Below are 27,808 nucleotides of genomic sequence, written 5' to 3' on the forward strand. Positions count from 1 at the left end.
AGAAGCGGAATCAATACAATAAAAGGGAAAGCTTTTATTCATAAACCCACTAAAAGACTTGAGTTTAAGGCTGAGCATATATTAGTATCAGATATGCTCTTTGTACTGCATTCATGCTTCAGGTAAACCAATGCACCACGTCTGGAGATCACAATTTTTATTTATTTATTTATTTATTTATTTATTTATTTATTTATTTATTTATTTATTTATTTATTTATTTATTTATTTATTTATTTATTTATTTGATTTATACCCCGCCCATCTGGTCTAAAAGACCACTCTAGGCGGCTATCAACATGGTTGTGATACAAAGGTGCAGAACAATCCACCCCAGGGAGCATTTAAGAGGTCACTGCAATCTGCATGGCTAGCTTCAATATTTTGCCAAGAACCATAAGGTGGAAAGGACTTTTTGTGGTCTTTCAGCAACAGCACTGTGCAGCTGAATACAGCCTAAGACATTCTAGGTTCATCTTGCCCCCATGAAACAGGAGTATCTATGTGCATGTTGTGCATGGTTTAAGGAGTTGTCACACCTGTATGAAGTCTTGTCCACTGCACTTTGATATATGTTTCAGTCCCCAAGATTTAAATGCAGTTCAGAAGTGGTTTTCATTTCCGTGTAGGTATTTCTTCAATAAGTAGAATGCTTTGCATTAAACAGGGAACCACATCTGAATAACTACATTTGATGTGTAGGTTGATGCATGTCAGAAATGGGAAAAGTTCCTTTTTTGTCTGCAGCTCCCCAGATAGCACAACCAGTACAGCAGTGGCTACGTTGGTTGGGGGCTTATGGAAGTTGTGGTCCAACACACACACACACGGGTTTCCTACATTTGGCGAGGATGTCCATACCTGTGAGAAATTATTCACCTCACTGGTCTCTGCTGATTCCCTCGTGAGGCTTATTGAATAACTTACCTTTTATGCTAGAACACATGTGCACTCCTAAGCCAGATGAAATGATCTATACCTCCCAGAAGCCCCAGTCACCATAGTCAGGGCAAGATATTATGGGAGCAGTAGCTCTAATGTCTGGAAGTCTACAGGATCTTCATGTTTGCCCTTAATGTAGGGTGTCAATAGAACTCACCATCAAGTAAAATGATTGTCAGATTTTATACAGATATACAATTTTGGTGGCCCAATCAAGAGAAAATATAAAGGAAATGTGTGTCTTCTTTAAATAAAATATTCATGCTTTGATTTTCAGTAACCATATGTTAACAATAATTGGAAATCAAGCATATGATTAAAGTGCAATTAACAAAATAGCATAAGGAGTGTGGGACAGAGGGAATACTAACCATGCAGTAAGGAGGAAAGAAGAGCTGTTGATACTATTATTTTTACACAAAAATTGAGTATTTTGAATAGCATTGGCACAAAAATGGCAAACTCTTCTTCTGTTAAAGACTAAATTTCCCGAGGAAGATTCTCACCCATCTCAACAATCCCTCCCTCACAAAAATTTATTTCTCTTCACAACCATCCAGTTGTTCTTTTTCCCTTTTCACACACCTATCTGTTTACACACTATCCACCCCTCATCTGCTTAGTTTGGTATAATCTAGTTTGATTCACTGCAGTTCCTGGAGGCTCTCTGGTTTATCCTGATTAAGAAAAAAAACATGTGGTGTCTGAAAGACTGAATTTTCTCCATCCAAAGCGTGCAATCAACTACTGCGTTAACAGGCCTAGTTTTGAATATTGTGGTGTGTGAAATATTTAACTGGCTATCTGCATGTTGCATATTGATTTAGCAAAAGTACATTTTGGTTTCTTCTTAGGGTTAACATAAGCATGATTTTATTCCCTTTTATTGTTTTTTTCCTTATTAAAAATTATGGGAAAACCCCTTTTTGAAAATGACACTTTAAAGTAAAAATACAAACATTCCCTAAACAGAAGTAATCTCATTTCCAAGATATATGAAAAGTACATTACAATTTAATCATATGTTATAACAGGGGCGAAGAAATGTTGGCCCTCCAAATATTGTTGGAATCCAGCTCTGATCATCTACAACTATGTTGGTTGGGGACGATGGGATCTGGGCTTTTAAATACATCTTAAGAGTTTGCTCAATTGCAGCTTTTCCCACCTGACAGCCCTTCAGAACTACTCGACTACACCTTCATCAGACCCAGTTTCAAAAGCAGTTAGCAGTTCTGGCAGGGAATAATGGAATTTGTAGTCCAAAATCTTTGGAAAGCACTGGGTTAGGAAAGGTCAACCTTCTCCAAGCTCTTTGCCCTCCCAGGTCCCGAAATGAAGACGCAAGACCGTGATTTGGATTAAATACGGGCCACACTTTATTAAATCAATTCTGATTATATCAATCAATTTCCTCCTAAATTGAGGGGGCCTGCGGCAGTGCGGAGAAAGAACTGCATGGCATCCACGATACCCTTATCAGTCACTGGGCGAGTCCCAGGCCCCAGGTTCCAGCTGTCTTGACAACAGGAGGAACCCGGCCGGCCTCTATAAAACACCACAGACCTCGAGCCATCCATATTTGACGACTGTTGGTCCAAAAGTGGCCCAGCGCATCTTACCGCCTCCGGCCCTGTAATCACACGTTCTGCAGAGCCGGTAGGTCTGATGCGCTGTTGACGTAGCATAATTATCAAAGGGACACACTGAGACAATCAGTTTTTCCCACACTACCCGCCAGCGTGACTGAGGATAACCACCATCACGTGCCAACAACTCTTCTCCAGTGTGGGATAGGCGAAAAATCCCCGCATCCAAAAGCCAATCAGGATAGAGGTCAAAAATTCCTATCTGGCCCCAAAAAGGCGACCTAAATAACACACTAGAAAGAGGGCGGATGGGGGGGGGTGCCAGGAATCAAAAGAGAACGTTTTGGGACCTGGCACTTCTTTAAATAAACGCCAGCCTCCACCCCATTGTCACGTGGCCCAGCAGGCTTGTGTCCTCCGGGGCCAGGGGAGCAAAGCCAGCTTCACATTTCGAGTGTGCCATAATGCCCCTCGTGCGACCAGAACAGAATTTGTGGAAGCTAAATGACAAAAACATCCCATAAAATGACAGTGATATGCAAATCTCCGTTTTAGTCATTTGCAGCATATCGGCTAATATGTAGAACCCAAAAGCAACAAGACACAACTGTGTTCTCAAGGGGCATGGAATGATTTGAACTGGCCATGTGCATTAAATACATATATTATAGCTTGGACAAAATATATTGCAACAGGAACAGGGAGCTTTTAACACTCCAAATTATTTGGACTTCAACTTCTAGAAACCCCAGCCAGTATGGCTAATGATATGGGTTTATGGGATGTGTAGTCCAAAACATCTGGAAGATTAAATATTCCCCAGTCCTGCTATTCACAGGTGTACTCCAGTATCCCTCTGAATACATCAATCCAGAGTTTGGGACATGCCATAAACAGGGAGAAAGAAACAGGGACACTGCAAAACAGATTATACAGAAAAAGCCAATCACAAAATCAGACATTGCAAACAGGAGACTTATTAGAAAGGGCTATGATTGTTAACTGCTATCTCAAATAACATTTTTATTGATTTATACCCAAAATATGACTTCTGGCATTTTGTCTTCTCACCCAAAAGCAGAATATGGCTCATAAAAACAAAAATCCCTAAGAGAAAGCCATACACTCAATTTTGCTTACAATGCACATGTAATGGGAACATGTGGCTGGAGAACCTCCAAAAAATACAGAAATACCTTTACATGCATGACACACCTGACTGGGCCCAGCACATCTCCCCCTCACACCTAGCCAATAGCAAAACAGCTGGAAAGGAATGGGGAAGGCCGGACCATGTAGCATGACTTATTATAGCTGCACTGCAACTACTGTATGTTATTGTGCAGCACAGCAAATCAACATTTTTCAAGGCAGCCCAAACAAAAAAAAATTAACTTTGAAACTGGACTTCAGATCAGCATGAAATAAGGCACAGGTGTAACATACAGTCAGCCCTTGTTCTGTGCCAAGTTTGGGGGAGTTTAGGCAAACAGTTTTGAGTTATGATATTTTAAAAGTAAAACTGTTCCTTCCCCTGTGCAGAAACAAGCAACCCTAAATGTCTCCAGATTTAAAATAGGGCACACAAATTGAAAAGACCAGTCTTGCTTATCTTGAAAGAGAATGGCATGTTCCAACTGCTTTTTCCCTGCTGTTTGTTTGGAAAGACTCCAGGATGTAGGGGATGAAAAAGGCCTTTCAAAAAGTAAAAACAACCACTTTGTTACAAGACTGAGCATGTGTGGAACAAGCTTACTAGCAAGAGTCTTCCAAAGTAGATACACTGTTGCAGCTTTGTGGTCCCATTCACGAAGTATCAATAAGCAAGGGAAAATCCAAGAAGTGGACTCCTTCATAGATACCAGTTAACCACTTCCCACTCAAACACAAAGCAATTGTCAAGGCTGTTTTTCAACAAGAGTGAAAGGAAGTGACCAGAAAAGGGTCTCCTATAGACCATCTTGACTGCTACCATGGGTGCTGTCAATATTCAGGCTGCCCTTTGCTGTGTAAGGCTTGGCATCCTTTTTCCTGCCGGCAATGTGAGTGTGCTATTCTGCAGCAATACTGGGCGATTTCCTGGTGTTTTGAATTGTGGATATTGAAGCATAATATCCCACATTTATAATCCAGAAGTATTTTTAAAGAACTTAATTGAACTAAATATTAGTACAAAGAGGCAGAGGGAGAGATGAGGGTTGGCTATTGCCAGATGGCCCATAGTATGCAGTTAGGGCTTATATCTGAATCAACTGAGGAAATTTATTCAGAGCTTTGGAAAGTCATTCTTTAGGATTACAATTCCCAGAAGCCCCCAGGCAGCAGGGATTCTGGGAACTATAGTCCCAAACCCCAAATTTTATGAGCTCTAGGGCAAAGCCTGCAGGTTTTTTTGTCCAGCATTGTCATTCAATTCTAAAAGGGTAAAGCTGTTGGAGGGGTATTTTTAAGGGTTTCATACAGCACTGCACCCTGCATGATATTCCATAATGTTTAGGCTCTTTATTACTTTTTCTGCTTTAATCCAGCAGCAGAAACCTGAAGGGTCCACTTCTGCCAAAGCAGCAAGAGGTTAGAGAAGCAGATTTTGGTTGCACTGAAGCCAATAGCTTCACTGGGGGAATTAAGCCAACAGTAAGGGAGAAAGCCCTTTTTCAGACACAATGGACTGGATCCAAAAGTGCTATTACACAGGTGTAAAGGGGCACCTTTCATTTTCACTGATCCTCCTCCCCTCATGTAGCCCCCTTCTGCTATGCACCACATCCCATGGCATTTCAGAAGGTTCTCTAATCCACAGAGTACTGATAGAGGGGCTACAAGAAACTTTGTTAGAAAGGGGGAGGGGGTGAGAAAGCTCTGTTGTGAGCAGAATTCTGTTCCCAGAAATGAGGACCCAGGTGACTGAGCAGAACGCTGTAGTTTGCACACAAGGCATGCGACCAAGCAGGTATTTGGGACTAGATGTGCTCATTCAGTGCATTCAATCTCCAGACAAAGGCAGTGCACAAGGTGGATGGCATATTACTCTGGAACCCTGCAAATCCACAAGGGGAATAGTGGGTGCATTTACAAGACTGAAGGTTCTTCAACTGAAAAACTAGTTTCTTAGTAATGCCAAGGCTGAATAGTATACAGTGGTGCCCCACTTGATGACAATAATCAGTTCCAGAAAAATCGCTATACAGCGCAATCGTCACCAAGCGGGGAAAAAACCATTGGAATGCATTGAAAATCGGTCAATGCATTCCAATGAGGGAAATACCTGCTCGTGCAGCGAAAATCCTCCATACGGCAGCCATTTTCTACTCCCTGTCTTGCAAAATGAGGCCAGCAAAACAGCGGGGAGCCATTTTGAGAGCAGCCGATCAGCTGTTTTTAGATTGTCGTTTAGCAAAAAATCGGTTCCCAAAGCAGGGAACTGATCCTCGTCAAGCGGATTTTCCCCATACAAACATCATTTTGCGATCACTATAGTGATCGCAAAATACTCATCATCAAGTGATTTCATCATCTAAAGAGGTAATCGTCAAGTGGGGCAACACTGTATGCCTTTGAAATGATAAATTTCCTGCCCTTCAGCTGTAATACTATAGAACCAGGTGGAGCCAATGGATTAGACTGTGGTGCAGTCTAATCCATTGCCCCAAGACACCAGCTGTCCTACAGGATCAACCCACACAATTCAAGACAGTTTAAGCTCTGATCTAAGAGCCCGAAGGAGAGACGGTGTGGCCCTGAGTTCTTACACAGGGCCCATGGGTGCAAGACTCACCAATTATTGCAGCCAGCACCCTGAACTATTAAGTCATCTTCAACATTTGAGCTAGCATTCTTCCCTGAGCTCCATAACCAAGGATGGCAAAACACACTATGGTATTGATCTAGTCACCTAGACTGTATAAATCTCAGCAAAGATCATTGGATGCTGGCAATGGATTTTCAGTGCTTGAAATAGGGAAACATGTCACCTTGACACACATTCTGAGAAGAATGCAAAAATCCATCACACAATTCATCTTGGGACATAAAACAGCCAACTACGTACATTATCAGTCTATTGCTTTCTAGTTGTCACATTCTGCCACAAAACATACTTGTGGGTCATGAAGTGGGTCATGAAATAAGACGAGGTAGAATTTTCCTTTCATACCCTTTTCAGCAAATGTTTCTATGATTTCTTGAAGCACAGGTGTCCATATAAGATTTCTTCTGCTTACTTCTGTTAGCTTTTGGTATCTAGCATTGCTTTTTCTTCATCGGCAGGGTGCTTAAGGCTGTCATGCCCTCGTATTGTGAGAAAAGAGTATCGCAACCCTCCTGCCATGCTAAAGGAGGAAAGAAAAGAACACTCACATGCGTGCACATTGTCAGAAAACCATGTTATCTATCCTCTAGGTCAGTGATTCCCAACCTTGCATAACCCAGGTGTTCTTGGACTGCAACTCCCGGAAGCCTTCGCCACCAGCTGTGCTGGCTGGGGGTTTCTGGGAGTTGTAGTCCAAGAACACCTGGGCTACCCAAGGTTGGGAAGCACTGCTCTTATTGACCCTGACATACACTATGTTTTAAAAAACATACTCACCAAATATTGAGTCCAATGAAGTTCAATACTGAGAAGATGTAGTCTCCACCAACCAGCATTCCAATATAAGCAATGGAAACATTCTGTAAACAAAACAAAACAAAACAAAAAAAAGGATGTGCCTGCTTGGCCTCTTAGTCTCACAGTGCTTTCAGACATGCTTCAAAATGTACTGTAAGAATTACAAACCATTAAAGAGGTATTCTGGTTTAAAATAGACAGACTCAAAATAATTTCCTGGCTAGTGGATAAGGGAAAATCTTTCACACTATGCCTGTGGCAGTATCTTCCACTGATATGACACATGGGCCAGAATCCTATTTGTTTAGGCAGCCACATAAGGGAAATCAGGTAGATACTCTAGTAATGAAATTGAGTACATGGCCAGTCCAGCAATCAGTCAGGGAAAGGAAGCATGATGCACTTTTCTCCTCAATTGGACTTTGGCCATGCTCTTGGATAACTGAAAGAGGGAAAACAGTTCAGTAAGTGATGTCAGTGTGGTGTAGCAGATGGAGTGATGGACTAAGACTAAGGAGACCTGCACCTGAATCCCTGCTTGGCCACAGAAATTCAGCAGGGTGGGGATGGAAGTGGTTAAAACACCCCTTTAATGTCTAATTTACCTTGAAAGCTCTGTTAGGGTAAATCCGTTCTGACTTGATGGCAAATAACAAGTAAAATCAAATTGTGAGCTGCTGAAGTATACTCGTTGTGAAGATATAATGTCTGGCTTCAATTACTGAACTCCTCACATCCATTAGAACTTAAAGGAACTTTAGAGTTTTTCTATGATGCTTCTAGCTCCTGTGTCAGAAACTCTGGTTTGTTTATCTGTTTTTATTTAATATATCATTATTAAAATGTTTTAACTTGCTGTAAACGGCCTAGAATAGTGCATTGCATTAATGGGGTGATAGGTAGGTAGACAGATAGACAGATAGACAGACAGACAGATAGACAGACAGACAGACAGACAGACAGATCACCTTGGCATCAAGACAATGAAGCTTCTGTTGGAGAAGCTGAAACTACTTGCAGACATAGAGTAGCCTGAAGAATTTGCATGTGTTCTTCTGACCCTGGCACGGGCCATTCATTCCTCTTGGTTACTTTACCTTTATAGCACCAACTACTGTGGTTGTGAGGGCAGAATTATAATGGCTGCAGAGAACTGTAGAATACATCAGAAGAAACCTGGTAAAGATAAATAGGTCTTTCAGCCTGACTCTTGCAATATTTTTCATCAGAAGCCAACATGCATGGGATTGCAGCTTGAGCACTATAATTCCACATTAATGCCACACAGGGCCATAATCGAAAAGAAGCTGAATTTGGAGAGCTGTATAAAATTGTGCAAATGTAAGGTTCATGCCCCTGGCACTCCCACAGAATCCTGTGATCTATCAGAAACCCAAAGGAAGGAAAGAGGAGCAGAGATGCTAAAAACAATACAATGTTATAAGGGTACCTATAATATCAGTGACTAGTGGAACTCATCCACAGTTTTGAAAGGTCTGAGTCATGCTCAAGAATTAACAGACGTGCTGCTCACTGTGACATGCTTTCTAGGTTTTAAATGTGTTGAGCCTGGTGATAAATGAGAGAATGACACTGCTCTGGATCTCTCCTCTCACAATTCATGAGGAGCAGGAGTAGGTGGTTCCCATTTTGGCTGATGGGGCAGAAAGCAGAGCAGCACCAAGGGTAAAATGGGGTATTCGTATACACAAATGCATACTTGCAGGAAGGCAAGGTGGCACTCACACATAGATAGAGCAGGAGATGAACACGCAGGACTCCTGGCCATCTCCCTCTGGTAGGAAGACAGGCAGGACTGGGCTGGCTAGGGGTAGCCTGGGCCAGCGAGGGGGGTAGTGCCCCATTTGCTCTATGGATCAGCCACCAATAGTGAGGAATACTCTCCCCATGGAAGCTCAGTGGTGTCAATAGTGGCTTAAAATATGGCTCTTTACCAAAACCTCTGGGCCCAGCAAACATAGTTTGGTTCTGAGCTATTGGGTTATGAATTTCTGTCCACTGTTTTTTTCCTGCTGATTCCTTCCCTGCTTTCTTTTCTTCTTTCTTTTTAAATAATGGTTTGATTACCTCACTCTCTGCATTCTTCCCTGAGCTCTCTAGATAAAAGGACTGAATATATTTTTAATATACAGTGGTGCCTCGCTTGACGAGGATAATCCGTTCCGTTCAAATTGCTGTTAAGCGAAATCCTCGCCAAGCGAAATGAAAAAGCCCATTGAAACACACTGAAAACCGCTCAATGTGTTCCGATGGGTGAAATACCCCAGCGTCCAGCGAAGATCCTCCATAGGGCAGCCATTTTCTGGTGCTTGTAATGTGAGGAATCCATCCTAAGCACAGCGGGGAGCCATTTTAAACAGCGGGTGGCCATTTTGAAACCCAACAGCCGTCATAAAGTGAAAAATCAGTTCCCGAAGCAGGAAGGGAACCGATCATCGTGAAGCAATTTTTCCCATTTAAAACATCGTTTTGCAATCGCAAAAACTTCATCGTAAAGCGATTTCCTCATCTAACGAGGTAATCGTCAAGCGGGGCACCACTGTACCTTTTAAAAATAAAATTAATAAAAAGAAGTATGATTTGGTACGGACAGTAATGCCAGGATGAGCAATGAGGGGGGGAAAGGTTGTGGAAGTTACCTCTCCTCTCCAGTAAAAAGTAATTCTAAAAATGTGCTGAAACTGCTATAAAAAAGGTTGGGCAATAAACAAATTGAGTTTCTTTTCTTGTGTGGTTGCTGTGGGTGTTGGCTATTATCCCTTTCATGCAGCTTCTAGGTAGGAATGGACACCTAAGATGCCAAAATACCCACTGTTATGTGCTTATTTATCCAATGCTCCTTACCCCAGTATGCAAGAAAGAAGGAACTGAGAAACAAATAAAATGTTTATCCACTGCTTGAAGTTGGTGGCCTAGAAAAATAAAAAGTACACATTTTAGTTCTATTTAATCGAGAGGAGATATTCTAATAATCAAATATAAGACCAAATTGACAGACTGAAGAACCTATTTAGTATTTAAAAATCACAACAGCCACAACTTTTAACGTCAGAATTGGTTGGACAGCACATGTAATACATACGGAGCTTCGGATTTTCTCCCTAAGACCTCCAACAAGGAACACTGTAGAAAGGCTAGATATATGTTGTTTTTAGGACAGATTAATCCTAAAAATACCTTCAGAATTAAAGATGGGCACAAACCATGATTCGGGGCTTCGGCAGATCAGGCCCACAGATGTTATGCAGAACCCTGGATTTCCCACCCTGCCTGCTCTCACAGGTGCCCACTCAGAGACAGCACCCTGGGCTTTCCTGCCCCACCACTTCCTCTGAGCGAGTGCCCCTGGAAGGAGGCAGGGAATCTGGGGCGCCTATGCAACACATGTGGGCCTCATCCACCGAACCGTGCTGAACCATGGTTTGTGCCCATCTCTATTCAGAAGGCAGAAACACCTAGAGTAAGACTAATGATGTGAACGGGATTTGATAGTCACTGGTAACTAAATTACTACTGATTTCAACGAGTCTCTTCTGGGAGAACTAATGTTGTATTTAGCCCAGACAGCGTTGCTTTCTATCAGTAGTTCCCAAACTTGGGTAACCTAGCTGTTCTTGAATTGCAGCTCCCAGAAACCCTGGGAAAGCACACCTGGTGAAGGCCGCTGGGAACATCTGGGTTAACTAAGGTTGGGAACCAGTGCCTTATATAAATCAGGCCTTTACCTGATGTCAGCCAGTGCTTTCAATGCTAACTGACAACAACTCGCCAGCGTTCCTATAGGACCTACAGTGGGGTCTCAACTTACGAACGCCCCTACCTACAAAAATTTCGAGTTACGAACACCTCCGGCCGCAAAATTTTGCTGTGACTTGCGAGCGGAGCATCGACCTAAGAACACAAAAAGGCAGGGGGGAAGGGCGGGAAATTCAAACCGTTGGTGGTGAAGAGGCTGCTTCTTTGTAACTCTTTTGACCCAATGGTTAGAGCACGGGGTCAGGGAACTTTTTTACTCCTGCCAGGCAGGAGGAGGAAGGAGAGGCGGCGGCAGCTCCGGATGCCTGCCGGGCACAGGAAGCCGGTGCACTCTCTGCCCATCCCTGGCGCGGGTCTACTCATGAGTAAGGGCAGCCAAAGGTGCTGGGCTGAGCTGAGGTGCGGGGGTTGGAGGGGGTCCTCTGTGAATGGGGTGTGTGGTGGAAGCACAGGAGGCGGCTCCCCGCCGGGGAGTGAGTGCCATCGGAGGCTTCAGTCTGCCTAGTAAGGTGCTGCTTTTTCCTTTTTAGAAACTTCTGGGTGGGTTTTGCAGGGTGGATTTCGGCTGAGGGGGGTTATGTTTCTGTGCTGTGTTGTTTTTTGCAGTCCCAGTGTGGGGATTGCTCAATGTTTATTTTTCTTTTCTTTTTCTTTTTTGCAGCCTTCAGGGCTTTCTCTGTTTATTTTTGGTTGTTTTTTTTAAAAAAGCCCCAGCCCCTTCCGATGGGGCTTTCTGTGTGCTTTAATTTATTTGTTTATTTATTTATTTTGGTGTTTTTTTTTTTTGAAATGCTGGAACGGATTAATCCTGTTCCTATGCATTTCAATGGGAAATGGTGCTTCGACTTAACGAAAATGTCGAATTATGGCCACCGTTCCAATCCAGATTAATTTTGTAAGTTGAGGCACCACTGTATTTGCTTCAATTTAACTTCTGCATAAAAGCATGTTTTACATGACTGAGATAAGGCTTCAGTTCTGATCATATTCAGTTCCTACCCACAGATCTGTAAGGACTGGGAAACAAATCTCCATGATAGAGATAAATCAGACAGACAAGGCCGGTGACTGTTCCTTACCTATGCAACGCTCTCCTCCTGGGAATTCCACACACATACCCACCCAACAAACAAACACACAAAACAAACGTGAACCTAATCATCTTCCAGGTGGGCCTGGTCCCTTAGCTTTTACTCCATGAATGGAGTGAAAAGTTCCTACCAACAAAGATATAAGCTTCAAGACTAGTCTAGAAAAAGTTGTCAATTTCCATAACGGCTGGGGAACTCTGGAAGTTGTAGTCTAGAAGAACTTTTCTAAGTTTTGTCCAAGTTTTTTTAAAAAAACACATTATACTATTTTGAATTATTCATCAATATAGTTTACCTGCTGGAAGTCTCCAGTGAAGAAACTTATGAGAACTGTAGGGATTATCATAAAACAGGCATTATAAAAAAGGACTCCATATTTTCCCAGCTCCTGTATAAAACAGAGAAATCTGTTTAAAAAAAACTGGTTACTTATCATTTAAATATAATTTAATGACAGATTGCTATTTGAATATCTAATGGCAGCACAGCCATTAGCTATTTAAATGAGAATACATAATTTGTTATCAAATGTGTTATATCTGAAGGTTCTGTAATAATTATAGAGGACTTGTAATCCTACATTATACAGGGTGCAAAGTAATTAACTGAAAGGAGTTCCAAGCAGTGAAAGGTTTGTTGGGGGCAACACAAGGAACAGACTTTACAATCAGGAACAACTGCCTAGAGAATCATTCAAAAATAGTGTGGTGCTTCATCTGGATAAGTAGCAGCGCATATTACAGGGGCTGTTTATTGTTTTCTTGTCCAAGTGATTATGGCAATAGAAATAAATGCACAGGCTAAAAGTAGAAATCAGAGCAGAAAATGGCTTTGAATACGGGTAACTCTGGCACATCTGAAGGCTAATTTTGTCCCAACAAGATCTCAGGATGTTGTTTGCTTTAAATACATTGTCGCTTTGCCACCAAAACCCACAAGCCAAATGTTATCAGCCACTTGACACGAGCCAAATGCTGATTTACATCATTATTTTTTCCTTCCGGATTGCAGAAGTGCAACTGGCTTCCAAAGTTTGGCAGTAGTTTCTTGGAATGCTTTGGATGGGCTAAAAACTGGCCTTGCAGGCAGTTGTATGGTTCCTGTCCCTGGCTTAGATGAACTAGAGCAGGCAGATTTTCTAGTATTTGAGAGATTACAAATAGACAAAAAGAAATTCTCAAGCTACAAGCAAGAGCTTTATGACATGATGAGTAAAAGCTTTATGGTGAAATGGTAGTTTGCAACTCTGTTTCAAAATAAAATAAAATAAAATGAACCGCACCCTACTGTTTTGGGCTCAGTTCTGCCACTAAGAAAACCAACCCTTTGCAGGAATGGTAGCTGAACTGATTTAAAAAAAAAAACAAGCTCGAAAATAAGTTCTAGCTGTGATTAAAGCTATGTAAAAAATAGATTTACATAACCACAGAACAAAGATAAGAATGCCTTGCCTGAAAGTGAAAACTCTGGAGAACAAATGAAATCACTACACCATTACCTTAGGGTCAATTTTTTGTTTTGTGTAAACTCCATTTGCCGCCGTGAGGAGATCATTCAGCAAAACAGAAGTGTAGCCTTCCAAGCTGAAAGCCAGGTCAGATCTGGGGGAGAAAACATGGAGGATAAAAGAATGTAAAGCAACACAGCAGGTGCATCATGCTCCACATGGTGATATATTCCATTAGCTCCCCAAACCACTTCCATATGGCAAACACGTGGATACATCCGGCAGGTTCAGGTGTTCAAAGCGGTCAAGCCACCATCCCCACGTCGGTGCTTTCCACTTATGGTAGACTACACTTCCCACTATCCCTGTTCAGCATACTGAGTGACAGAAATCTTTCTCCTGCATATTCAGAGAGTGTCAGCTTAAGAGAAAAGGTTGCAGTAAAGCCTCTAAAAAATGAAAACAAACGGCATGCAGTTGCTTCATAATGTCTTTTGCTCAAGAGCTTGCTCTGATTACATTCCTGGCAACTTCTTCAGTAATGATTTACTTGCTCTATGACCAGCAACTAAAATGAAACTAAATCTCAAGGGACATACAGATAGGAATTGGCCATTTTAGTACAGTGGGATAACTCTGTTCATTTCGACAGATTATAAGTAGTGCAAGTCCCCCTCCCCCAAGAAAATATAATGAAGGACTTGGTGGATTGTGAGTAGGGCTTCTGTTGTTTTGACTCTTCCATGAAGTCTAAGGGCTCCATCCAACTCTTAGTCCCCAGTCAGAGCAGTCCCACTAAATGAATGGGGATTTTTTATGGCCACAGTAGCCGCCCAGAGACCTCTGGGTAGTGTGGGCAGCATATAAATTGAATAAATAAATAAATAAATAAATAAATAAAATAAAATAAAATAAAATAAAATAAATAAATAAATAAGAATAGTAACTGAGGACTGTCAAGTTGCTTGTTTAGTCGTTTAGTCGTGTCCGACTCTTCGTGACCCCATGGACCAGAGCACGCCAGGCCCTCCTATCTTCCACTGCCTCCCGGAGTTGTGTCAGATTCATGTTGGTTGCTTCGCAGACACTGTCCAGCCATCTCATCCTCTGTCATCCCCTTCTCCTCTTGCCGTCACACCTTCCTAACATCAAGGTTTTTTCCAAGGACTCTTTTCTTCTCATGAGGTGGCCAAAGTACTGGAGCCTCAGCTTCAGGATCTGTCCTTCCAGTGAGCACTCAGAGTTGATTTCCTTTAGAACTGATAGGTTTGTTCTCCTTGCTGTCCAGGGGATTCTCAAGAGCCTCCTCCAGCACCACAATTCGAAGGCATCAATTCTTTGGCGGTCTGCTTTCTTTATGGTCCAGCTCTCACTTCCATACATCACAACAGGAAAAACCATAGCTTTGACTATTCGGACTTTGTTGGCAAGGTGATGTCTCTGCTTTTTAAGATGCTGTCAAGATTTGTCATCGCTTTCCTCCCAAGAAGCAGGCGTCTTTTAATTTCGTGGCTGCTGTCTCCATCTGCAGTGATCATGGAGCCCAGGAAAATAAAATCTGTCACTGTCAAGTTAATTCCCACTAATAGCAACCCTTCTCAGGCTTTTCCAGAAATTATTTGATACTCTCTTCTGGGTGCACTTCCAGGACTATGCCGCTTGTCCAAGGCTACACAGGCTGTCTCTTTTCCCGAGGGGCACAGCAAGGAATTAAATCTCTGAGCTCTGGCTCCAACCTCAATGCACTGAGCTATTTAGCCAGCTCCAAAGTTATATATGCCCACTGATTCAATGGATTCAATCTATCTGGAATTACCAATATAAATTTAGATCTCAGACTGGTCTCCCATCCCATTTAATTATCATGCATCTCAGTGGCACAGGGAAAAATGTTTTTTCTTGACAGGAATTCACATGCCCACCAAAAGCAGAAGTCAGTAAATGATGAAATAAGCATAACTCTTTTCTCAACTGGACACTCTAAACACGATTTCCTAAGGGGAAAAAATAGCTCTTTTTAATCTCCAGGGTTGGCAACTGTGAAGGCCATATTCTCAATACTTGGGAATTATTGGACCATATCTTTTTAGGAAACCTGGAGTAAAAAGCTCTTTTTGGTCCGAAAAAGGTGAGGGGAAGTGGAGCAGTGGCATTAAATGGACAACTGCACCCCCTGGAGGCCTCTGGGGGCACAGCTGCCAATTTTTAGGGTGAAAAAAATATATTTTGGTGGGGAAAGGGTGAGCTCTTTGGGCTCCAGATGATGTATCAGGGAGCTCAACAGGCTTCATGTGGCCCAGAGGCCGATAGTTCCTGAGCATGATATGTGCAGTGGTGCCTCGCTTAACGAGGATAATCCATTCCAGCGAAATCGCTGTACAGCAAAATCCTCATTAAGCAAAATAAAAAATCCAATTGAAACACATTGATAATCCGTTCAATGCATTCCAATGGGCTGAAAACTCCATGGGGCGGCCATTTTTGGTGCCTATATAGTGAGGAATCTGTCCAAAAACACAGCGGGGAGCGATTTTACACAGCGGGTGGCCATTTTGAAGCTGCCGATCAGCTGTTTTAAAATCATTGTAACGCGAAGAATCGGTTCCCAAAGCCGGGAACCGATCGTCGCAAAGCAGATTTTTGCCATTAAAACATCGTTTTGCGATCGCAAAAGCAATCGCAAAACAGTCATCATATAGAGGTTTCGTTGTTTAACGAAGCAATCGTTAAGTGAGGCACCACTGTACCTCAAATGTATGTCCATGGTAATCTTCATCCCACTGCAGCTAGAATTTTATTTTTTTAAATGCATTGCAACTCTTCAGAACCTTGGGTGAAAAAAACGTGCCAACCAAAAACACCTAAAGGAAGCCTGGATTTATGATTCACTAATAACAGTCTCTTTTTTGAAACTAAGGGAAGTTTTATATGGGGAAGGGATTCTGTCGTTTGAAAGAAAAGACTATGCATGTACCTTTTAGCGCATATCATTATTTATTCTAAAAATCCACTTACTTAATCAGTGTGCAGTAGTGGACAGAATGACAGACTAGGACACAAAAGACCAAAGTCTGAATCCTTACTCAAGTCATGGAAACTCATGGGGTGAATGTGTAGAACTGGTAAAACCATTCCTTCAATACCTTACTTACCCTGAAAGCCCTATCTGGGTCACTGTACATCAGTTCCAACTTGATGACACATAATTAACTGATGAAATTAATTAATAAAATTAAAATTAAACTTATGCAGGGGCACACTTAACCTACAGAAATTCCCTGGGTTGTGAGACACAATCCTAAAAGTGTTCAACCTAAACAGGTTACTTGGAGTTCCAGAATCTCAGTGTCACAAAGCACAGATACCAGAACTGAGAGAGAACTGAATAATTTCCACAGAATCCCAGTTTTTGTTTAATATATAGGATATGTACAAATATCTAGCCCTAGATATTGTGATGGAGGAGAAAAGGACACAATGTTTCCACTAAGTGCTAATACCATTAGTTTCATTCTTCGCTCCTTTAGACGTGGTGTTCTGATGGTACACTGCGTTTATAAAATTATTCTATTAAGCTGTATATAAATTTGTAAAATAAACAGTGAAACAAGTAAGTTAACAAGCATTAAGCTTGCTCCCAATTCCCTTTCCGCCCTTAAATGACAAGATGGGACAAATGCCTCTTTCCCAAATTCAAAGTCAAATTGAAGCACAAACATCCAAACGCTTTGTGTAAATTCTCTAAATGTGCATTAATGTTCTGAGTTCTTTTCTCCTTCATTACAAAATATGGAGCATTTTGTGGTGAAAATCAGACCATCATTTTCTAGAAAACTGCAGAATAAGGCTATTTATTAACAATACCCATTTTCTATCTAGTTCTTGTCCATAGTCTCCTACAAAACAATGTTGTTCTTTAGGTGTGCTCAAGAAATGAAGGTGCACCTTTAAAGGATAGTTTTAACATCTTACCCAGCTGCTATGAATGCCCCCAGGATGATTGCAAACACACTCATTATAATACTTAATGGATAGCGTTTCCTGCAAAGAAAAATGACATCATTACTCCCACTATGTCTTTACTGAGGAACGAGAACAACCAATAAATTAACCCTCAGGCAGAACTGGCACTGTATCAAAAAGAGGACTGGGAGATATACCAGAATGAGGCCAAACAGGTTTATTTATTTCACTTGGCCAACTTCAGCAGGTGAGTGAGGCTGCAAACTCTTCCTCTGAAGAAACTCAAAAGATTCCTTCAGAAGGGGTGATGGCTCAGACATAGATCACAGACTGGCATAGAGAAGGCCTCAGGTTCAGTCACTGCCTTCTCTAGGTAGGGTTGGGAAAAACTTCTATCTGAAAGGCCAGAAACTCGCTGCCATCCAAGGTAGTCAATACTGAACTTAACGGACTAATGGTGTGATCTGGTGTAACACTGTTTCCCATGCACCTAATTCTGTTTTACTTATAAATTCACCAAAGCCAATACTTATTTTTGATGCCTTCAAGACATTTGTTACTGAAGCATACATAAATCCTGTCAAGTCAATTCTGACTTAAGGCATCCCTTTCTAGGGTTTTCTAGATAGACAGGACTTAGGTTTACCAGACCCTACCGCTGGGGGTGCCCCAAGACTGTGCAGCTTGCCTGTCACTAGCCATTACTGAAACAGACTTTGCTGTAGTGTAATAACATAATTGGATACAAGCTACTGAGGTGATGTAAGTAGCCAACTCTCTGGTAAGGTTCTACTCATGTCTGCTTCAAAACTGATTTCTTTCTTTCCTCCCACAAGAGTTTCTAGAAGCAGAAACAGACTCCTCAAGATCTATGAGTTGAGTGGGCCTCAATTTGTGGCCCTCAAGCTCTGGTGGATTCCAGTGTCCAGATATCCAACCGACATGCCAACAGTCAAGGATTTCAGGAATGGCCATCTGGGGACCTTTGATAAAGAGCCACAAAACTAACTAACGGGAACCATTCTTCCACACATTCTGACCAGATAACACAAGAACAGTATTCACTTGACAGGCTACAGTGGTATTTCAAATATGGAAGACGTGTACTCACCCAAGTATAACAACTTCCAGTACTAATGTGAGAGGAATGGTAAACTTCCTAAGGACTGTAAACATGGGTAAACTGTGTTTCATAAGACAGACAGAGAGAGAGAGAGGAGTGAAATTCCAGCTTATGTTAGTTGTGAGCTATTCTCTTTATCTCCATTAGTAATTTTATCCTCAGCTTAGGCTAGCATTAAGAATGTGCCTGACCAAATTCTCAGTCATTCCCATCGCCAAATGTCAGTCTGACACCAAAGGGTGATTAGTCATAGAATAGTTGGGGTGAGAATTTTTTTAAAAAAAGGAAAACCTGAACGTTGCAATAAACAATCTTAAATATAAGAGGAACCCACTGGGAGAGGTTCTGTGGATCCTAATCATCATCAGGATGATCATCACAATCCTGCCATGTTTGCTCAGAAGCAGGTCCCACTGTCTTCAGTGGGACCCACTATCAAGTAGTCATGCTTAGGATTGCAGCCTAGGACTGTGGCCTAGATCCAACTGAGTGGGTTGGATCCATAGCTTGTTCTCTGCCGGATATTCATGGATGCCTCATCTTCTCCCCATTCTACATCCAGCAGAGGACCAGTTCTGGATCCAATCTACTGTGCAAAATCAATTTACAAACTCCACAGAAATTTAACTGGGAGTGACACTGCCACACCCAGTCATCAATCTGGAAATGTCAGTGTATAACACTGATTGACATGCTCAGTGCTACACCTGGGAAGAATAAGTACCTTTTGTTAATAGAGAAAGTATCAAACTATCTCTTCTGCCATTATTCTGCATGTAATGTTGGGATTAGCAGTTGGATTTAGGCCACAGTCATTGATGTAGGCTGAAATCCTATGCACACTTACTTGGCCATAGGTCCCCTTCTGTGCAAACATGGCACGATTATGCTGATCATCCTGATGATGAGGCTGAACCATTAAGGCAAATGGGGCACTGCCCTGACTCAGGCTCACACTACCCTTAGACAACCCCCCCCCAATCTGCCTCCCTTCTAGGGGCAGAATGTCAGGGCTGTGTCTCTTCTCCTCTTCTGTAGAACTCCCAGTTTGTGTCATTGTGGAGCAGTTTGTGGAGGAAGAAAAGGGAAGCAGGCTCAGCTAGGACATTTCTAATTTGGGAGCAGGATGTGTTTTTCTGCTCCTCCACTAAAGTGAATGAACGTAGTGGTGAAGGGTGAGGCAATGTCTGGGTATGGGGTAGAGATGAGGCAACACGGACTGGCCTGCCTCTTTCTGCATGAATATCTGTTTGCCTTGCCTCCTTTGTGTGTGTGTGACCACTCACTTCTTAGGACTGCCGGTCATCCTGACTCTGCCCACCACTGGTACGCGTAACTTCTGCCTCATCTACCAGCATACACTCTACTTCTACCAACCCGTCTTGTGCAAATCTAAATCTGGACCCAACTCAAACTTCAAAGCAATGCCTTGCATAGCTATGTCGCTCCGGTTCAAATTCATGGGTAGCTAAACTAGGAAGGGGCTGAAACAGAAAGGCCCAAACGGCTATCAATACCTCAGCTTTTTTTTTTAGTACCTTAGCTTGCTTGTGCTTGATAATCCAGTTATGTGATTTCCAACATAAATCAGAGGAAGGGGAAACAGCTGCAATAAAACGAAGTTACTATTCAGTTTAAGCTTGTTTTGCCCTTCTATGGAAAATTAATAAATCCATCCAACTTAATACAACAGTTCTAACCAAGTATTTGCTCAATCAACCAGGAGACACAACGGAGCAGCCAGCTTTATAAATGATTACCACTTCTGAACTTTGCCCACCTTTCTAAAGAAAACTTTGGCTCTACTTGTTTCAATAAAAGTACACCTCATAAAATGTAATAAAAGCTCTACAGTGTGTAATGCTTCTACTTGCCACAATCTTGATCCTGAAAAAACTAAAAATACAGCAGTTAAGATGAAGAAGGTGCTTGCTTTCTGTGTGTTTGGTGGGGCTAATTCACAGCTAAAAGTACCTAAGATTGAAGTCTACATTTGTTCTAAGCTTATCCAATAACAGATCATCCTGGTCTCAAAATATAACTTTACACAAGGGCTAGTCAACTCTGACAAGGCTTAGGGACCAAATAGGCTCAACTAGCATCCGTCACAGGTTGTACTAGGCTGGGAAATGGCTAGAGACCCCCTCCCCTCAAAAAAGAAGAAAAGAAATGAAGGAAGGAAGAAACTACCAGTGCCTGGACAGCTGCATCCAAGTTTGATCTCTGGGGCCTTGGGGAACTGTGTTCAAGTGACCCCATCCCTCCTAACACAAAACTCTAATGGTCTGCAGCTAACAGTGCATCCATATTTCCCCAAAGACTTCATTATACAATGCACGGCATAGCACAGGATCATGTTTCCTGCTTTTTGCAATCACGTCGCATGCAGTTATTCTTACCTTCTTTGGAATACTTTTGTCAAAATCAGGGAAGTGAATAAGTTTGTTTAATTTTGACACATATAAGATTAGAATAGTGGTTGCCATCTAAAAAGAAGAAAAACAATCATGCATGTAGCAGCAGAATACTATTTCAAATCAAAATTTGGAAAAGTTTTTTTTTCTTGGACTATTTCAGTGTCAGCTTTAACAAAAAAAATTAATGAAGTTGGAGGGGGCTTTTCATGCTCTCAAGTTCAACCCCCTGCTCAGTGGAGGAACCCAAAGCAAAATATATCTCATAAATCACTAATCTTCTCTTGAATGCCTCCGGTGTTGGAGCACTCGCCACTTCCTGAGGCAATTGATCCCATTGTTGTACTGCTCTAACAGTCAGGAAGTTTTTCCACATATTCAACTGAAATCTGGTTTCTTGTAACCTGAACCCATTATTACATATCCTGCACTCTGGAATGATTGAGAACAGATCCTTTTTCTCCTCTATATGACAACCTGTTCAATATTTGAAGAGAGCTTTAAGGATTACAATCCATTTTTTAAAATGTAGGACTGTCATCCATGGAGGCTCACACTGAAACGAACTGTTAATCTTAGAGGGTAAAATATAATTTGTTTTTGATTTTGCCTTTCCTTTTTTTTTTTTTTTTGCTGGAACAATCTAATCTGGATATCTTTCTGAAACTTTCTTCGATTGTAACTCCCAGAATATCCCAGGAAGCATGCCAAAATGTCCATAAATGTACTTTTTCCAATTTTTGCTTAAAGATATATTAACCAGACACCTTTCTCTTCCACTTTTGATCTGCTAAAGAGCTGTACTGGTGCATGACAAGAGTAGTTAACCTTTTTAATTACACTAATGAGCAGCCCAGTTTACAGATGTCATCCGTAGAGGCAGTCCTTAAACATCTACACTTCTGCTATTCTTCCACAAGAGTCATTCCTACCTCTTGACTACAGCACATCTTGAAAAAGAGGAAAAGCAATGCTGGATCAGACCAAAGGTCTACCTACTCCAATGTTTTGTTCATACAATGGCTAATTAAATGTCCATGGGAAGTCTGCTAGCAGGACACAAGTGCAACAGCCCTCTACTAATGGTCTCCAGCAACTGACAATGACATACTGCCTCTGGTCCTCAAGGTAATATGTATCTGTCATGCCTAATAACAACTAATAACTCTGTTTTCCATAGTCTCTCCAATCATCATTTAAAACCATGAAAGCCGGCAGTCATTGCTGCATCTTTTAGAAGCAAATCCCACTGTTTAACTATATCCTGAATAAGTCGTTGAAATGAGTATAGACAACCAGGTGGCGTTAAAAAGGTGAACTATCAACACTGTATCCTTCATTTTTAGACAGAGTCCCAACTCATTAACTGGCATATCCCATATTTGTGAATTGAATACTTTACCTCATGGTTAAGCCCCTTTTAACTTTCAACATACCTGTCCAATTCCAAGAAACACCGGAGATGGGAATCTAGAGAGATGAAACAGAAGTTGTATCATATGTGCACAAACTTATACTTTGAAACCACAAGATTATACTGTACATCAACAATGTTTCATTTCAGAAAGAAATTACATTTTCCAAAAGATGGGTAAAACAAAACAAAAGGCAGAAGCCTTTAGGTTACTTATTCAGAGTTTCCAGGTTTTAAAAAGTATTTCTGAAGTGGTTTTAAGGAAAAATAAGATTTATTTGCACAAAGAAATCAAATTACAGCTTTGAAAATAAGGAAAGCATAAACTAATCTGGGATAAACCAGGGTGCAAATGTGAAACTCATAAAGTTTTCAGAACAACATTTTCACTACAATAAGACAATAACAGTTGACAATACAGATTACTTTGATGTCTTACACATAATCATGATCTACAAATACATTTGAAAGCTGATGAAGGCCTTGTTCCAATGAAACAAGACTTTGTTCTTTTACCAAACAAATATGAAATATTATACATAACAAGAATTGCTCAATATTGAGGCAACGGGCAAAAATCTACTTAACTCTGATGGACTGTTTGGAACTGTATGTTTCTAAGTGGGCTGAAGGTTTCCTTTTAGAGAATTAAGACAATTTCACAGATTATTTCAGTTCACAAGAATCATATACAACTGATTCAACTTCCACTGAGGCAGACCATTTAATGATCAGTCATGCCCAGCCAGCCCTATCAGTACCAAAATAGTAGATTTCAAATGAAACTGCACAAAGGAACAGATGCCTCACATAGTGATCGCTCCATTTAACGAAGAAATCACTTTGCGGCAATGTTTTTGCGATCGCTTAGCAATGGTCCCTATGGGGAAAATTCGCTTTGCGATGATCGCAGGGAAGCGATCATCGCAAAGCCCCCATTTTCAGCCAGCTGATCGGCGGTTCCAAAATGGCCGCCGGGTAAACAAAATGGCCACCCACTGTGTTGCCTCACTTTAGAGGCACCAAAAATGGCCGCCCCTATGGAGGATTTTCGCTTAAGGTTAGTTTTTAAGCCCATAGGAACGCATTAATGGCTTTTTAATGTGTTTCTATGGGCTTTTTAATACAGTGCTGCCTCGCTTAACGAGCGCACCGTTTAACGACGAATCCGCATAGCAACGGATTTTTGCGATCGCTAATGCGATCACATTGCCATGTTTTAGGTGGCAAAACATCGCATTGCGATGATTGGTAAGTGTTTCGCTTACAGATCTTCGCTTTGCGATGTTAGGGAAACAGCTGATCGGCGGTTCCAAAATTGCCACCGGGTGCAGAAAATTGCCGCCCGCAGCGTTTTCGCGCCCTGCCCTCGCTTACCAAGGTGGCGAAAATGGCGGCTGGATGGGGAATCTTCGCTTACCGGTGAGTTTTCCCCCATAGGAACCCAATTAAATGGAGTTTAATGCGTTCCTATGGGGTTTTACATTCCGTATAGTGATGTTTCCGGATAGCGACGTTAATCCTGGAACAGATTAACTTCGCTATGTGGGGCACCACTGTATTGCTTAGCGATGAAATAGCTTAGCAGCGATTTTTGCTGCACGGATTAACATCGCTAAGCGAGGCACCACTGTACAGCTCTTTTCCAACCCTTCCAAAAGTTAGAATCCCAGTGTCAAGGATTTCTGTTTGCCTTTATTTAGTTTCTGGACCCCAGCTTTAAAAACATAGGGATACTTAGTTCCTAATATCTGATCTTTGTTCTGCCTCACTCTATCCCTCCATATTTTCTCTTACTTTTGTTGATGCTCCATTGCAACTTATTGTCATGTTGGTGGGCCTATGATGGCAAACACATAGAAGATCTTCTTTCCTTCAATGTATTCCACAAATAAATTTTGCATAACCCTTTGCTATTCCCCTTCCATTCTACTTCTTAAAGTGCCATTTGTTGTCCACCCCTCTGAATTCTTTACTATTTCTGGCTCTCGTTCTGTTCAAATGTTGGAGCTCAATCTTTCTCTTCTGACGCCTGTGCTTCAAAACCCCAAGGTTGTCCTGGGTTCCTGTTTGTAGCTGCAAATGCCACAAACCTGACTGTGGACAGAAGACCAGGTGAGAGTCATGACAAACCTGTCATAAAGGGAGGCCAAAGAAGCAACACGGGAGGAAAGAGCAAAGCCAGCTCTATTATTAGGCAGAATGAAGCAATAATTTCAGGAGGCAGATGCTGAGGAGCAGTAGCAGCACACACAAATGCACACACCCCATGAAACATTTCTTGTGAGTCACCTTGCCATTTACCTTTGGTAGAGAAGAGATCTCTGAGTACCCCCTTTTCCTACTGACACTGGTGAAGTAAGGGTCAACTTTGTTCTGTATGCAGTAAGAAAGGGTGCCATTTTGTCCTGTACCTCCAGCAGAAAAATGTTCCAGCCTGCTTAATACATATTGTGGCCACACATTCTGCAGAACTATGGGCTGCACACAAAGTTTTCTTCCTTTAGTAGAGAGCATCTTAAGGTCACAGAAGGACTACTGTAATGTGCTCTACATAGCATTGTTACTTGTAAGCTGTTACTTCCAACTGCAGATTCTTACCATCTAGTTTACCTGGTGGCGGGGGAGTGTGCGCGCGCAAAGACCAAGGAGTCAGTGTGGCACAGCAGACTGAGTGACAGGCTGCCAACCATTTCCTGGAACAGTGTTTCATAAGAACAGTAATTCCACATTCCAGAATGTTGCTGCCTGTAGAAGTCTTCGCCCATGTTTGTTCTCTTTAACTCTGCACTCCGGTGTATGCACTACATCTTGAACAGGCAATATCTTACACTGTTAATGCAACTTTTCTGATAGCACACTACACATTCTATTAGTTTTTAAGTCAAATATCATGAAACAGCACTAAAGCATTTTTTCTTCCTCAAAGTTCTCAAAGTTCTTCAGGCCAAAACCTGTCAATATTGATATTAATATTAATCATCATCAGCTTAGAACTGTAGAGCTGGAAGGGGACCTATGGCTCACTGAGCACAGCCCTTTTCAAAGAGGCAAAGTGGGGAATCAAAGGACACTAAGTATTTCTACTTGCTCTTAAAGCAGAGGTAGGTGAGCAGTTAGTGGTCCTCCACTGGCATTGTTAATGTGGCATCAAGCTGTTTTTTTTTTTTTTTAATTTTGCAGACACTAAAGGGTCAAGGAGTAATGTGTCATTGTCATCCCTGGTAAGTTTACATTACATTTAAACCCAGGGCTTCGGAGTCCTAGTGTGAGACTGTATTCACATGATACGGGCTCTCACAATATTATAGGCTGTCAAGTTGATTCCAACTTACAGTGCTCTCCCTCCTCCAGTGATTTCTGGGCATAAAATATTCCGAAGTGGTTTACAATCTCTCCTTCTAGTGGCAACCTAGGACTGTTCAACTCACCCAAGGCTGCACAGACTAGATTTTCTCCTGGAAGGGCCACTGGGAGATTGAACTCTCCAACCCCTAGCTCTGCAGGCAGGTGCTCCAATCCACAGAGCTATCCAGCAGGCTCTCCAACTATCGTTGGACAGCCATTCCCAGCATCCTTTACTGGTGCATCTGCTGGCTGGGGCCCGATGGGACCTGCAGTCCAGGCTCCGAGTTGCTGACCCTTGTGTGGAACCAACCGTAAATCACACTGTCCTTTAAAATTAAAGGGACTTTAAAAATAATTATTTAAAATAGCTACACCCCACCTTTCTCTTAAAAAGGACCCATGGCAAGGTGCTTTCGTGTATGAAAGGGAATAGGTTAATTTTGAATTGGTCAATCAATCCCATCAAAAATTAAACAGCCTTAATGTTCCGGGAATCATAAATGCTATTCACTTTGGCTGCATATGTATAAGAATCACCCAATGCCTTTCTGCACTCCTCATCCCCCCCCCCCCCAAGAGTAAATCCTTCGGCAGGAAACCTTTGGCCCGACTACATTTTGTCACACCTGTTCCTGCTGCGACTTGGGGGGGCCACGGAGGATGGTGACAAAGGGTTCAACACCACAAGCGTCAGTTCGGAAAGACCTCTTCTGGAACCTCCTTATTCGTGTCGGGGAGTGTTCACAAACGAAACCGAGAGGAAATGTTCCCGCTTTAAGAAACCAAAGAGGGAGGGGAGGGGGCAGCTAGGAGGCAGCAGCGATGATGGTGCTAACACGGAAGAGTCGGGGGGGGGGGAAGTAGTTTCTGTTAGGGGATGCGTTCCTTTTTGTGCTTGTGTCTGCCTCCAAGCGATGGTTCCTGTTCCCCGAACGGAGCAAGCAGCAGCACCGTCTCCCGGGCAGTGTGGGGTGGGGAAAAGTAATCTCCACGTGTAATGGGGTGGTGGGGGTGGTGGATCGGGCCGCCGGCCATCCAAGCTGCTCCTCGTCGTCTCTCACCTGTAAGCGGTCAGCACCGCCTTGTTGACCAGGACGATCAAGAAAGAGCAGGTCCCGTAAAAGAGGGCGGAAAGCAGCTTGGCCAGCCGGGAAGGGGAGGCGGCAGGAGCTGCCGTCGCCTCTTCCGCGGCCCCGGCTCTCATCGCTCGGTACGCGGCCCGAGCCCCAGGCTGCCCGCCGGCGGCCGACAGGGCATCCTCTCCGTCCCCGGCGGCGAGCGGCCTTTCCCGCGCCCGAGGAAGCGAGACCGAGCAGGAAGAAAGACAAGCCAGCTGCGCCCCGCCCCCGCCCGCAACCCCCCCCCCCAGACCTCACGGCCACGCCTCTCCCACCCCCACCGCCCCAAAAAACCCCACCCCACGCGCTCCCTCCGGGGCCCCGACCCGCGCCGGCCAGGGCTGAGTTAGGGCGCCCCCTAGCGTTGGCTTCGTGTCTTCGATGGAACCGGCCTGGAGGGCATCCATCGTCTCCTTCGTTGCATCCCGAAGTGGTTGGGCGACAAGGGGGAACTGTCGGAAGCCGCGGAGGTGGGAGGTAGACCCCAGGGAGATTTAGGCTACCATCGAGCCAGGTGCCCGATAGGTACACTTCAGGCTTTTTAGGACTGGGCTTTCCTGAAATCCAGTGTGCCGGTGGGGTCGCACTCTGCTCTCATTGAAATCAGGAACTCCGGGGTGAGGTACTCCGTTTCCCCCAGAAATCCCCTTCCCGCCACTTCTTCCACCAAGCCATTTTTTCTGTTGGTTCGAATGAAGTCATCAGAAGGCAAGTTTCTCTGGAAATAAACAATACTGCTAGGAAAGGTTGAAGGCAACAGGAGAAAAATAAAATTAATTTATGTTTTATTTATAGGCAACCGTTCTCCAGATAAATATTATCTGAGATGGATTGACTCCCTAAGGCAGGGGCGGGCAATTAATTTCTATAGGGGGCCACATGAAAAATCTGAACTGTGTTCAGGGGCCGAACCAACTTTACTTTAAAATAAAATGAAACAGTGATGTTATGATTTTTTTATTTTAAATTGTTAAAA

The 27,808-nt window shown here is 42.6% G+C and overlaps 1 protein-coding gene across 3 annotated transcripts; it reads right to left on the reverse strand.

The window, feature by feature from the left end:
- Nucleotides 1–2,297: 2,297 nt before the first annotated feature.
- SLC35D2 (solute carrier family 35 member D2) lies at nucleotides 2,298–27,048 on the reverse strand. Of its 3 annotated transcripts, none has more exons than XM_020803287.3 (12): nucleotides 26,776–27,048; nucleotides 22,389–22,422; nucleotides 20,938–21,024; nucleotides 20,077–20,144; nucleotides 18,527–18,598; nucleotides 17,425–17,493; nucleotides 13,504–13,606; nucleotides 12,301–12,393; nucleotides 10,003–10,070; nucleotides 8,235–8,313; nucleotides 7,117–7,199; nucleotides 2,298–6,859 (listed from the first exon to the last, which is right to left on the reverse strand). In XM_020803287.3, the coding sequence occupies exons 1-12, from the start codon at nucleotides 26,916–26,918 to the stop codon at nucleotides 6,757–6,759; spliced, it is 1,002 nt and encodes a 333-aa protein (XP_020658946.1). In that variant the 5' UTR covers nucleotides 26,919–27,048; the 3' UTR covers nucleotides 2,298–6,756. The 3 variants fall into 3 exon arrangements, 2 of the variants coding, with proteins under 2 accessions (XP_020658946.1, XP_072848438.1); XM_072992337.2 differs by lacking the exon at nucleotides 26,776–27,048 and adding an exon at nucleotides 26,341–26,531; XR_002301432.3 differs by having other exon boundaries at nucleotides 6,807–6,859; nucleotides 8,106–8,313.
- Between the last annotated feature and the right edge of the window lie 760 nt (nucleotides 27,049–27,808).

Source organism: Pogona vitticeps, chromosome 2 (assembly GCF_051106095.1).
Source record: "Pogona vitticeps strain Pit_001003342236 chromosome 2, PviZW2.1, whole genome shotgun sequence".
In the NCBI taxonomy this organism is placed as follows: domain Eukaryota; kingdom Metazoa; phylum Chordata; class Lepidosauria; order Squamata; family Agamidae; genus Pogona; species Pogona vitticeps.